The sequence below is a fragment of the Danio aesculapii genome, chromosome 11, assembly GCF_903798145.1.
Source record: "Danio aesculapii chromosome 11, fDanAes4.1, whole genome shotgun sequence".
NCBI lineage: Eukaryota > Metazoa > Chordata > Actinopteri > Cypriniformes > Danionidae > Danio > Danio aesculapii.
In genome coordinates, this window is record NC_079445.1 from 39810400 (window position 1) to 39824645 (window position 14246).

General features: G+C 33.6%; 2 protein-coding genes across 2 annotated transcripts; one reads left to right on the top strand and one right to left on the bottom strand.

Moving 5' to 3' along the window:
• Positions 1–204: 204 nt before the first annotated feature.
• Positions 205–6057, top strand: c11h1orf50 (chromosome 11 C1orf50 homolog). The gene is made up of 5 exons (XM_056468156.1): positions 205–332; positions 2981–3096; positions 3203–3289; positions 3603–3734; positions 5769–6057. Exons 1-5 carry the CDS (start codon positions 284–286, stop codon positions 5952–5954), a joined length of 570 nt encoding a protein of 189 aa, XP_056324131.1. The 5' UTR covers positions 205–283; the 3' UTR covers positions 5955–6057.
• Positions 6058–6124: 67 nt separating this feature from the next.
• On the bottom strand, positions 6125–12181 carry ap5b1 (adaptor related protein complex 5 subunit beta 1). Its single transcript, XM_056468155.1, has 3 exons — positions 12098–12181; positions 11839–11983; positions 6125–9019 (listed from the first exon to the last, which is right to left on the bottom strand). Exons 2-3 carry the CDS (start codon positions 11980–11982, stop codon positions 6368–6370), a joined length of 2796 nt encoding a protein of 931 aa, XP_056324130.1. The 5' UTR covers position 11983; positions 12098–12181; the 3' UTR covers positions 6125–6367.
• Between the last annotated feature and the right edge of the window lie 2065 nt (positions 12182–14246).

Sequence of the window (14246 nt, forward strand, 5' to 3'; positions counted from 1 at the left end):
ACGATCGGTTTATTTCGAAAATATATTTTTGATAAATGTTAATGAGTCTTACAATATTCAACTATTGTCTTAGAAACATATACTCAATTTTATTCACATATTAAATGTATATTTAATTGATTAGATATCTAAAATATATTTAATTTATTCAGGCAACTACACAGCCTGCTACTCAAGGCAGAAAACACAGCAGGACCCCAGAAACGCCTCCTCCGTGTCGTGCTAGACTTATGTTACACCGGTGCGGTTCTCGAGTTATTGTGCTGGAAATACTTCAATAAACATGGATAAAAGTGTCAGTCTGCCACACCAACCGAATAAAACCACTACGGGTAAGACAAATGCTTTTAACGATAAATTCAGTCATGTTACAGCGCATTCTTAGAAGGTTGTTGTTGTTTTTACTGCGTTACCTAATCTAGTAAATGATTGATACTAACAATATGTTAGTAAAATATAAAAATAAAAACGACTCATTAAAAGTGTTTGCTTAAAAGTAATCATTTTGTGATTATTAAAAGCTGACAACTTTAGTAAAGCTACGAAAACGTCTCGTTATTGGTTCACTCTCACATATATTTATTTACCAAAATTTTCATAAGTTTACAACACATATTTTCAAGAATTACGGTTTATAACTTAATACTATTATTAATAAACGTCGCGAACCTCTGCTCCACCCCCCTGTGGTTGTTTAATTTCACGAGAGGTGATCAAACTTCTTGCATAATTACTCTTACGAAATACTGTACCTGTCCTGTAGTGTTAAGGTAAAGTTAGTTTTTGTATTCACACATTTGTTCTTTTATTAACAATGACTACTTGTGACACGCTACTTTGAATATTAGGTCTGAAATCGCAGATTTAAGTATAACTTTACAACAACATTAGCACTGTTTATGTGACTGAAGTGTTGTACTTTGATAGTCATTGGCTAATGATATGATTTCCCTATTTAGAATTGCAAATAATGCTTTTCTGAATTTATTATTAAATAGAAAATCTGAATGCGTGAATATAAAACCAACTTTGCCTGAATTTAAGCTGAATTTACAATCTGGGAAAGTTTACTGTATAAACTGAGCAATAGGTAAAGTTTACCCAGAAATTAAAATTTTTATTTTACTTGTCCTCCACTTGTTTCAAACAGATTATATATATTTAAAGGAATATATTTTGAAGAATGTTGGAAAGCAGCAGCAATTGACTTCCATTCATAGTATTAATTTTAGAGCTGTCAATCGATTAAAATTCATGACATCCATGAGTTAACTCACGATTAATCACACATTTTATCTGTTCTAAATATGCCTTATATTAATAAAATGTTGCATTTTGAAACTGCATAACTACATCAGGTACTTAAGTGGACATGCATATTGTGCTAACTACAGGCAAGGCTCATTATTATATTTTATTATCATATTTTATTTTACTTTTTTATGCTATGGTGGTAGTGGCAAGTCTAAAAATGTGCTAGATTTATTTTAGTGCCTATGGCAATTTGACAATAATTATGATTACAGGGAGTCCGCAGGGTCTTATAAAGTCTTACATTTCAAAAACAAAAATGTAGGGCTTAAAAAGTCCTAAATCATTTTTTAACATGTTTAATAAGTACAGTTTTTAACTTCATTATTATTATTAATAATGATAAACATCGTAAACCTGTGCTCTACACATCTGTGGTTTACCTTCACTCTCGAAAAATTGTCAAACTTCTTACATAGTTACTCTTACAAAACACTGTATCTGTAGTTTCCTGCTGAATTCCTGTGGAAGCTCAGAGCTGAGCAGATGAGGAAGATCTGGGAAACTTTACAGTATAAATTGAGCAGTGGGTATAGTTTACCCAGAAATGAAAAATGAATGACTCTTAATTTACTCATCCTCCACTTGTTTAAAATATTTTCGATTATTTTTTTTTTTCTTCTGTTAAACTCAAAGGAAAATATTCTGAGGAATGTTGTAAAGCAGCTGCAATTAACTTCCATAGTATTTATTTTAGGGCTGTCAATCGATTAAAATGCATGACGGCCATGAGTTTACTTGCGATTATTCACACATTTTAATATTAATATAATGTTGCATTTAGAAACTATGCTGCATAACTACATCAGTGATATATTTTATTTATTATTAATATTTTTTTATATTATCATTATTACTTGTTTTATGCTATGGTGTTGGTGGCGGCTACATAAAAATGTGCTAAAGTTATTTTACTACCTATGTTAAATTGACATAAATTATAATTACAGGGTGTCCGTGGGATCTTAAAATGTCTGAAAATGTCTTGCATTTTAAAAACAAAAATGTAAGCATTATAAAGTCTTATATTCACTGAAATATTTGTTGTAGATCTTAAATAATTTTAAACAGGTCCTAATTTTCCTATGTCCATGTAAAGCTACCCAATCTTGCCAACACTCATCCAGTCACCAACAATACATCTCAATAAAACTTTTAACAAATCTTTTATTCATTAACTACGTTTATCAATATAGTTTAATTATCTTCTGTACAGTTATATTTGGTAAAAATTGTGTTTATGTCTACCTGGTGGGGACACACTGTTGTGAATACATTTATTATTGTTTTAAAAACTTGTCAATTTTTTGAAAGAAAAGTTTTGTTGGAAGAAAGGTGTATGTATACAATTAAAGTTTGCTTGTTTTCACACCATATTTAAAATATATGGCTGAAAAATAACTAAATTAGAGTTTCTTTTGATCGGGCAAATACAAATCTTTTCCACTGCCCCAATCAGACCATTAGCAAAAATGACTAGCATTTAGCCCTGTATACATCTAAAATTTCATTCATGATTGTCTTGAAAAGGTCTTAAATTTGACTTGCTAAAACCTCCAGAAAACCAGGATAACTATAATGCAGTCTAGTAAGGAGACTATTCCACTTGATCAATATGTGTTACTCTACATGCAAATACACATCTGTGCTGTGTATACTAATATTACAGTAACTTTGGTGGAGACCAGCAGTAACCCAAGTGGAATGGTTCTGGTGAATCCTTACCAGACTAACCGGGTTGGAGATCCCATGGATCTGGTTTCTCTGGCACAGCAAGTACAGAAGGCAAGTGATCCATTTGTATTTCTTATTCGACTTGTGATACAGAAAAACAGTTTTTCTAATCGTCACAATCAATCATCAGTTTTATTGTGTTTTGTGTGGATTTTAGGGAGATGAGTTTATCAGAGCCAATGCCTGCAACAGACTTACCATCATTGCTGACCAAATCAGATACCTTCAGGAGCAAGCAAGAAAGGTGAGATTGAACTGGTAGCAAAATTAGCATTTTTATCATCGTCAGTATATAAATGTTTTCAATTCAATTCACCTTTATTTGTATAGCGCTTTTACAATGTAGATTGTGTCAAAGCAGCGTCACATAATAGATCAGGGTAAATTGAAACAGTGTAGTTCAAATGTTTCTAAACTGGAAGTTGTGACCTTTTCCCAACCATGCACTAAATACATTTTCCTTTGCATTTGGAGAATTTCATGACATTGTTGTCCATATTAGCCGTGTTTTTACAAGGTTAAGGGGTTTTTAAGATGAAAGGTTTTATTCTCTTCAGGTTTTGGAAGATGCTAAGAAAGATGCTGAGCTTCACCACGCTGCCTGCAATGTTGTGAAGAAACCAGGAAACATGTATTATCTTTACATGCGTGAATCGGGACAACGGTACTTCTCCATTTTGTCTCCTCGGGTAAGTCTGAGTCTCTAAGAGCCATTTACACTTTTTCAGTTTGTTAAGCTTTCTCCCTTGATAAGGGTGTAAAGCATGACTAAATGGAATGCAGGAGTTCATCACAGAGATGCATTTTATGTGTAAATGGTAATGCATCTCAGCTGATCACATGAGGTAGGATTACTGGAAACACTTGTTAACACTAGGTGGGAATATAAGCTTTGGTTTTATCCATTTTTATAAGTGGTACTTTTAGTGTAATCTAAATTGGTTGGTGATGACTAGTAAGGATAATTTAAAAAAAGTTCCTAGAAACAAAATAAAAACACTGAAGAATTATAAATTCACATTTAAACAAGTAAGCAGCAAATTTTAAAGCGAAAGTTCACACAAAAATGACAATTCTGTCATCATTTACTTCCAGATCTGTTTGTGTTTCTTTCTTTGGAAAATTGTAACCATTGACTTTCATAGGTTTGGTATTTCCTATCATGGAGGTCAGTGATTACAGGCTTTCAGCTCTCTACAAATTATCTTCTTGTTCCATAAGGGACAGAAACTGATAAAGGTTTATAATCATTTGAGGGTGAGTAAGAATGTTTTTAATGCCTTTAAGAATGTGATTAAGATCTACATCTTGATATAACACAATCGAGTTTTCATTTTTGGGTAAACTGTCCCTTTAAGAATGTGATTAAGATCTACATCCTGATATAACACACTCGAGCTTTAATTTTTGGTGAACTGTCCCTTTAAGAATGTGATTAAGATCTACATCCTGATATATCATTACATAAAACTAAAGTGAAGTGAGTATTGTCTAGTATGATTACAATACTGTCAATATAATACAATATTTTCAAGTTTTGTAAGTAAGGTTAAATTGGTCCTCTGCTTTTGACCCATACAAGTGCACACACTCGAGTGCGAAGTGCACATCATCACTGTAAGGGGTTAGGTGCCTTGCTAAGGGGCACCTCACCTGGATATCAAAGGTGGAGAGAGTGCGTTTCATTCTCTCCCCCCACATTCGATTCCTGTCAGGGCAGAGAATCAAACCTGCAAACTTTCCATTACAAGTCCAATTCATTAGGCCAACTGCCCCCTAAAGGCTGGTTTCTACTTCTGCGTCAAGTAATCGGCGTGACCCATGGCGCCTGCCTTGCGCGTAGTCATGCATTTATACTTCTGCGTTGCTCTGCAATAACACTTTCGAAACACTTGCAGGCAGTAGGTTTTTATGTTGCTCTGTGTCGAGTTTCTTCATGGGTGATTTGTTTTTCTGAACGCTTCCTTAATGTACAGGTAGCTAAAACTCGCTTATTCAGAGACTGGAACCGGCGGACGTGCAACAACTTTAATCATAAGGTAAACACAAAACAAAAGTTTCCATCTGGAGCTCCTTCACGAGACTCTTGTAAACAATTGCTCCATTGGGCCCAAGGCTATCAGCACCGCCTACGCTCGTCACTGCTACCTAGCCGACCAATCACAGAGCTTGATTATATATATTAGCAATATGTGTCGTTGCGACATGTAGTTACGTTTTCCGAGAGGTTCGTGTCAGCCACAGTGAGGGCTATGAGACCGCATGAAGGCTGCGCTGGACCATACGCGTGCGCTTGACGCAGAAGTATAACTCATCCCTAAGGTGAACTGAGTGGTGAGTCCTGCTTTGTGATAATGCTTACATGTCGCTAGTTTTCGTTACCAGGTGTGGCTTGAAATATCTGGTACTGTAATCCAAAGGGGCTGTCTTTGCTAGAGTTCATAGTTAGGGTTGCTTCCTGCATTGCCATTTACATTTTTGTTAAGGAGTCATTCCTGAGACACATAGAAGGACTGCCAACTGAATGCCTATAAATACAATTTAACTGCCTTTGTCAGATTTTGTTGACTGCAGCCCTGCCAGCAAGTTCTCAATAAAGATTCTTGCTTAAACTTACATCCAGAGACTCCTGGTTTTCGCTTCATGAATTTCCAACGAGGAATAAAAGAAGCAAAGTACAATAATTAACAGCTAACTTCACATACTGTTTTATTCTCTTATAGGAGTGGGGTGCTAGTTGTCCTCACAAGTTTCTTGGCGGATACAAACTCCAACATGACATGTCTTGGACACCTCAGGAGGACGTTGAGAAAAGGGACGCTGAAATTGGCATCATGGACAAACTGTTGAATAGACAGACCGCTCTTCCAGCTTGCACAGAGCCCAATTTTGAAGGTCTTTCACAGTGAGAGATCACAGAACACTCACGAACAGTCTTAAATAATGACCACCTGGTTTTAAAATGAGTTTTTTTGTTAATTTACAACACAAATTAAATTTCATTTTTTCAGATTGGGTTGCTTTGTCACTACTACTCGACCTGTGAATATGTAGTTAATTGTGCATCTTTCTATTTAAAAACTACTAATGTCTATTGGGCATTGGGATTTCATTAAATCATTTATTCAGTACCTTCTGTAAAGCAGTAAAAAGCGCTTCCTACACACGAAACAGTATAATGTGGACATACATATATAATGTTCAAAGACGTGTTAGTGAAAGGTTTAATATACAAAAAGAAATTGTGTTATATCAAAACAAAGAAGTAATAAAATATATTTAATTGGTTTAAAATCATCGGTGTAAACTGCAAAGTATCCATTTAGCCATCTTTTACTGTTGTGCTACATTGATCAGTAATGTTTCGGAGGTAAGAGTTCACAAATGGTAATAGCTCCCAGTTGTCCGTTGCGATGCTGACCTGAACGGCATCCTCAGCCTGTGTAATCCTCAAAAGCACATGGCACATGGGTGGAAGAAAGAACAAGACTTTCCAAAATCTTTCCCTTTGCTGATCTGCAATCAGGTAAACCTGAAAATGTGTCTTTATCAGATCGGCTAGACTTTCATCTCCAGTTTTGAAACAGAACAAACTAATGGCAGATTTGTCAGGATTCCCAGTGGCTGCGGACTCCCAGATGCGATCAAACACTTGCTCTCTGCATGCACTTGATGTGTTTGTAGCTATAGGTAAAGGTAGGAATATCTCTGGGAATGAAATACTCACATCAGGTAGTTGGCTGTGCCATGAGCGTCCATCTTGGGTGGTAAACATTGCACTCACGCATAATGTAGTTGGATAGGGTTGAAATGGTTTAAGCTTGACGTTGACCTCAGGGGGCTTTCGGTCTCTAAACACACATGGTACATGGATGTCGCTCACCTTTGCATAGTTTGAGTCTTTCAGCCCAAAATGCAAACAGATTGAAAAGACTCTATCGAATAAAGGATCAGTTTCTTCTGCATGAGTCAGGTTGTACCTTAAAGTGACCTCCGAACCAAACCCAGGTGTCTGGAATTGTTCTTGATAAACCTCCAACCAGTTCCTAGCCTCTCCTGTTGCCTCCAATGATTCAGAACTTTCTGAAGTGCTTTGTGAAACTTTATCTCGGATTTTAATGAGTTGTAAAACATGCCGTTCAGTTTTGCACACTGTCAGGTTACTCGCAATCCCTTCACTCTCAGCCATAATTGCTGAATGCGAGCGCTCCTTGGCACGTCCTCCATCAGGACCTTTGGCAAGAATGCCTGTCAGCTTTTCCCATGAAAGGTTGGTTAGTAATGTGTAGTAAAAGCGAGCATGATCTTTGATGTCCGTGTCATTGTAATTAACAGAAATGTATTGCAAAAGATCAGCCAACTCGATGAACACCTGATCAATCGAAGGGTGCTCCAAAAGATTGCGACAAACAGCAAGAACTGCATTTCCAATCTGCCACTTGCCTCTTTCACACAAGTTGGAGTTGATGAGAACGTTGAGAAGAAGGTAAATGGTGTTCCTTTGGGTGATCTGACCTTCTTTAGCCACTCTTTTCAAGACTTTCAAGTGCCAACTCAAATTGTGAATCGTCAATTGCAATGGAGGCATCTCCATAATGCATTTCTGAAGTCCTCTCAACAACTTAACTGACCAGATAGGGTCGTCTAAACACTCTTGAATTCGATCTGCAAGGCCAATTAAATTTGGAGCAAGTCTGCAATGTCTGGAATAAATATCACGTAATTTGTCGATCAGCTTCTCTGAGAGTTCTTCCATGCCATTGAAGTGCATAAGAAAAATAAACAAGGCCCTGAAGGAAGTCACGACAACTTCTCTGCTACCGTCGCTGTCTACAATTTTCAAAAGTGCCATTACGTGATCGAACAGGTAGGTGATTCCTTTATCTGCTTCACCCTCATTTGCTTCAAGGTGCACCAGGCACAGAAGGTTCAGTCTGCAGAGCATAGTAGCACTGTCATTGAAAACTGTAGGAAGAAGAGATGCTGCAAGACGTGGCGTAACCAGCACAGGTAAGCTTTCTTCACCACTACTAGATATGGGTCGGTTTTCAGGGAAATGCAGGATGCAGTCCATGTAGAACAGTTTTTCGGGAATTCTTAGAAGCGGATGCTGGGCTGATCCCACCAGGCGCTTAAGCAGAAAGTTCTCATCCTCAGCAGTGAAAAGACTATCTGTGAAGGTGTCTTTCATAAAGAGCGTGGCATGCATGAGCACAACTTCTGCTGTGCCAAACAGTCGCAGAAGCTGTGATTTAAATAGCGTTGGAGTAAGTCCCGGCACCATTGCGACAACTTCTACAAGATCCCTCATTAGGGAGGACTGGGAAATTGGTGTTAGTAGGTAGGACTCCTCCAGAAGTAAAGATATTATTGATTTGAGTTCTTTACAATCCAATCCTGGAGGCAACTGTGGGACTTGCACCATCATGTTAATTGGTAAGAAATTTTGATAAGTTGTCCATGCAAACCCTTCGTTTCCTCCTAATATGCTTTTGAACTCTAAATCGGTAACGTCTTTTTGGTTCGTCAAGATCTGTATGGCGTTCTTCAACCCTAATGTATACAGCATACAATAGGACTGATGCAGAACTGTAGTTTCTTGCTGTTTTAGAAGATATAAGGCCTCCAACTTTTGGGAAAGAAGACCGGGGCTACAGGTTTCCATTTCTCGTAGGCAGTCACAAGCAGTGGCTCTTAAAGGCTGCTGGGATTGACCGCATCTGTAGTCATTGGTGTCCTGAATCGTCTGAAATAAAAGGTCCAGCCAGTCTTCAGCCATCTTTGTGTGGGTGACCAAACAGGAAGTGCATATTATCACGTTAGTGATCGCCAGCATGACATTACACTTGAGGCTGATGGACTTCTGTGGTGTCTGAGAAAAAATGGACAGCAGTTCGAGAGCCGTTTCTTCTCCCACTGAGGCAGAAGGGCACAGAATGGTTGGATGCTCCAGTAGTGCAGACACAAGGAGAGTCTTATAATAAAAAAAGGGAAATGTGTTAAAAACAAAAGTATGTTGGTTATAGGGATACTGCACACCATTTCAAGTAAGCTAGATACAGCAAGGCCTGTCACAATTATGAGTAGGGCTGTGCGATTTGGGGAAAATATCTAATTGTGATTTATTTATTTTTGGACAGATATTTTGTTGTCAAACATCAGCTCAATATTCTGCAAGATGTGGCAACAATTTTGTGACGGCTCTTAAAAATGGCCTGTTTTTGTTTGGTGTCTGTGACTTTGAAACCAAAATAATCCCATTTTACCAATGCTGTTATTAAATCGTCTATAAATGCTTTTAAAGCAGCAGACGCCATTATCTCACTTGTCCACGCGTTCATGTTTGTTTTCTTTTTTTTATTGTCGGCGTTCCACAGTTTGTTTGCACAATTCTGATTGGGCAGACCAAAAGCGTGCCCACTTCATTGGCTAGTAAGACTGTCACACAGCGACGGCAGTCATGCATTTGCTCTTGATGGGGGAAATTAAAAATATATATATATTTCATATCGCAGCCTCTTGAAATTAACTAATTGCAACATTTCAAATTGCGATTCGATTGATTAATCGCACAGCCCTAATATTGACTTACACAATATATAAATAACCTCAAATTTTGATGATGCAATAAATGTCTATTGTGTTTACCATAAAAATGATTGCCAACATTTTATCCACTTTCATATGATTTTGACAGTTTTCTTGAGTTTTTGCTTCTCTTTTATTTAATAAGAGAGTAAAAAATGCCTGTGGTAAACATAACTTGCCTACTTTGACATACATTGTCAAAAACATGAAACAAAACATGATTTTGAAGCTGATGTGTGTGTGTGTGTGTGTGTGTGTGTGTGTGTATATATATGTGTATATATATGTATATATATATATATATATATATATATATATATATATATATATATATATATATATATAAAGTAAATAGGAATGTCTGAGCAGTTTGTTGAAGGGCAAATGTTTCCGTTTTGTAGATTTATCTTTACCGCCAACCTTATTTTACTTGTTAATCAAAAACAACAACAAAAAAAAAAATTATAAAACCCCATAAGAAAATCTGAAGGGAGCCTTTTCCACCCTTTGAAAGGTCTAATATTATGTTACTATGTAAACATTGTACAATAAGTTTCCCAAAAATGTCTATTACCCAAAACAATATTATTACCAGTTATTTGTGGTACAAATTATTGCACACCAAAAAGTATACTTCTCATGACAGTGTAAACTTTATTACAAAGATTATTATTAACACAACAATAACATAATTTTGTCATGATATAAATGTACATTTTCCCCCTAATACCCAACTATATCAAAGTCAGTTTATGCACGTACACTATTGGAACATCATAAAAATCTTTTCTTCAAAGGAAGAGATGGAGATGCTTGTACATGTCTTTATCTCTTCGTGGTTGGATTATTGTAATGTTTGGTTCACTTATCTGAACAAATCTTCTATGGATCGATTGCAAGTTGTGCAGAATGCAGCTGCAAGGCTTGTAACCAGAACCCATAGATGGTCGCACACTACTCCTGGCTTATTAGTTTTAGAGTAAATTTTAATATTATGACAATTACATATAAAGCTCTGCATGGTCAGGCACCCCTCTATATTCAAGATCTTTTATTTAGTTACTCATGTAGCCGGTCTCTGAAGTCTTCTGGCAAAGACATTTTAGCCATTCCCACAACTCGTCTTAAGATGACCATGCCTTCTGTGTTGTGGCCACAAGGCTCTGGAACTCTCTCCCTGTAGCTCTGAGAACCCTGAGATCAGTTGATCTTTTTAAAAAGCATTTAAAGACACTCTTCTTTTTGGTCAAGCTTTTAATTAACAGTATCGTGAGCTGGTTTTACATTGGTGTTTCTGTACTTGGTTTTTAACATGTTTTATTTTATACATATGTGTTCTTTTACCTATTTTCTATGGAGCAAGACCAGCATCAAAAATTGCATGTTTGCAAAAATAAAACTCAGCACAAACTCAGCACAGCACAATTCACATGTACTTTTGATTTAAATATTAATTTAATTTAAATTCTAAATATAATTCATAAATACACAAATTCAGTTTGTAAATTCAAAACACAGTTTGTGAATTCACAAGTAACTATAAATATTTCTGTAATGAATTGGATTTGCGTATTTACAAACTGTTTTTAAATGACGGTTTTCAATTTACGAATTGTGTTTTGGATTTACGAATTGGATTTGTGTATTTACGAATTGTGTTTAGAATTTACGAATTGTGTTGATTTTATGAATTGGATTTGTGTATTTACCAATTGTGCTTTGAATTTACGAATTGTATTTTGAATTTATGAATTATATTTGTGTATTTACAAATTGTCTTTTGAATTTACGATTAGATTTGTATATTTGCGAAGTCGATTTGCGCACTCATGAATTATGTTTTGAATTTACGAAACCGATTTGTGTATTTATGAATTGTTTTGAATTTACAAATTGGATGTGTATTTATGAATTGTGTTTTGAATTTACGAATTGTATTTACGCATTCATGAATTGTGTTATGAATTTATGAAATGGATATGTGCATTTACGAATTGTGTTTTGAATTTACAAATTGAGTTTTGTAAATTGTGTGAAATGTTAATTGTGTATGAATCTGATCTGGCTCCAAAGTTTTCCGGTTTTCTTTACAGCACTTTTGTGACAATGTCAGTGAAAGTTGCTATATAAACAAACCTTCACTTACTATTTAGAAAACAACACCATTACTATGATTTAAAATGTTTGTTCGTCTGGTTTCATTACCTTAAGTTGATCATTGATTTTATCATTCCGCAGTTCGTGTAGGAGTTCAGCCAGGAAAATCTCAGAGGTGCTGGTGGCCAAAAACTGAGATGGACTCAGCAGAAAGGCAGAAATTCTCTGATCCCAGAGATCCGCGATAGTCATTCTGCAGATTAAACAGAAGCACTTGTGTATGTGCGTGATAATGACGCTTAAATGTATTCATTAACTCACACCCGCATTAACAGAATAACGATGCGCTTTAAATTTAACGACTCACCTGTCAGTTCACACCGTAAAAACATAAATAAAGCAAATAGATTTAACCATCCATCTGTTGACGTCTCTGAAAATCATGTGTTCCTAGTAGTCATATGATAAACCAGGTAGTGACCGCGAGCCATGTATTTTAAAATAAAAGTCACCAATGAGTAATGCTTTGTGATAATAATGACAGGTTGTTTTCGTGATCTGATTAAAATGTGATTTAAAGGATGGTAGATACATTTAATTTATTGTCTAATTTTATTTTAATTTTACCCTCGCATCATATAGAATTACATTTATGAGTTGAAACGGCGGGCTTGTATTTTGACAGGGTAATGTGACCTTCTTTTGGACGAGGGTTTTACTGCCATCTTGTGGTGTTTTAAGTATTTAGAGAAGTAGGTCAAAAGCAACCTAAATTAGACAGTTAAATAAATAATTAGAAAAAAAAAAAAAAAAAATATATATATATATATATATATATATATATATATATATATATATATATATATATATATATATATATATATATATATATATATTGCAATTGATTAAAGGGTCGTGGTTTCTATAATAAGGTAACGATTTATTATCAACATATTGCTATAACTTCATATTAAAACTCTTTATGTATTATTCTGAATTTGATCTCAATGCAAATTGTAAAGTACTATACATAACATGGTACGAAATTGTTAAACTCTGCAAAACAACAGTAATTTAGTGGCAATATGTGCATAAATACGATAATTATAATATTAAAAAATATTTAAAAATATGAATTTTAATATTAATATTAAAATTATAAACTGTATTAAAAAAATATATATATATATATATATAAATAAATAAATATATATATATATATATATATATATATATATATATATATATATATATATATATATATAAATATATATATATATATATATATATATATATATATATATATATATATATATATATAAATATATATATATATATATAAAAATATATATATATATATATATAAATATATATATATATATATATATATATATATAAATATAAATATATATATATATATATATATATATATATATATATATATATATATATATATATATATATATATATATATATATAAATATATATATATATATATAAATATATAAATATATATATATTTATATATATATATATATATATATATATATATATATATATATATATTTATTTATTTATATATATATATATATTTTTTTTTTTAATACAGTTTATAATTTTAATATTAATATTAAAATTCATATTTTTAAATATTTTTTAATATTATAATTATCGTATTTATGCACATATTGCCACTATATATATAAACATGATTTCACATGTGCATTAATATTGAGTTCCTATTCTCATCATATAATAATTAATAATGCATTTTAATTTACACGATTATATTTATTTAAATAAATAATATAAACCTAAATGGTATATGAAATGATTTAATTTCGGAAAATTCGTTATAATTCGTTATCTCTATTTTTTTTTTTACTATTGAATTACTTCAAGTAATTATAATGAAATAATTCACATGACTGAATAAACATTAAAATAAGATGATAAAGCATGCATGTGGTTTGTTTAATTAGATTTGCATTCCTTTGAATCTTCCGTAAATCTATTTTCTAATTAATCTAATTAATTCTAAAATCTTTTTAATGCTTTGTTTGAACATTTAAAGTAGGTACAAATGATAAATATATTTAGGACACAGAATTACAACATTAACAATTGTACTTGGAAGGTACCAGTAAAGGAAAAATAACCAAGAGTAGAAAAACGATCAAAATAAATAATAAAATAATTGAACAAATCTACAGATAGATATAATCGATAATAAAGAAATAGGTAGTAAAGAGGACATGTAATATATAGAGGACATATAAAGAGGACAATATATACTTGTCTATACGTTTTGAATGTCTCTGTTTTGTTAGGTGAACCTGGAATTGTACGTATTTTTAATCTCATGTATAATTGCTAGAAAATGGGTTTGCAATTTGAAAATGTACACTTATGAATATTGAACCTAAATAAAAATTACATTAAGTGAATCCTATAGTTTTCGAGTTGTAATGAAGTATGATGGAGTGACGCAGCGCGCGGCTCGCCCCTGCTCTTCA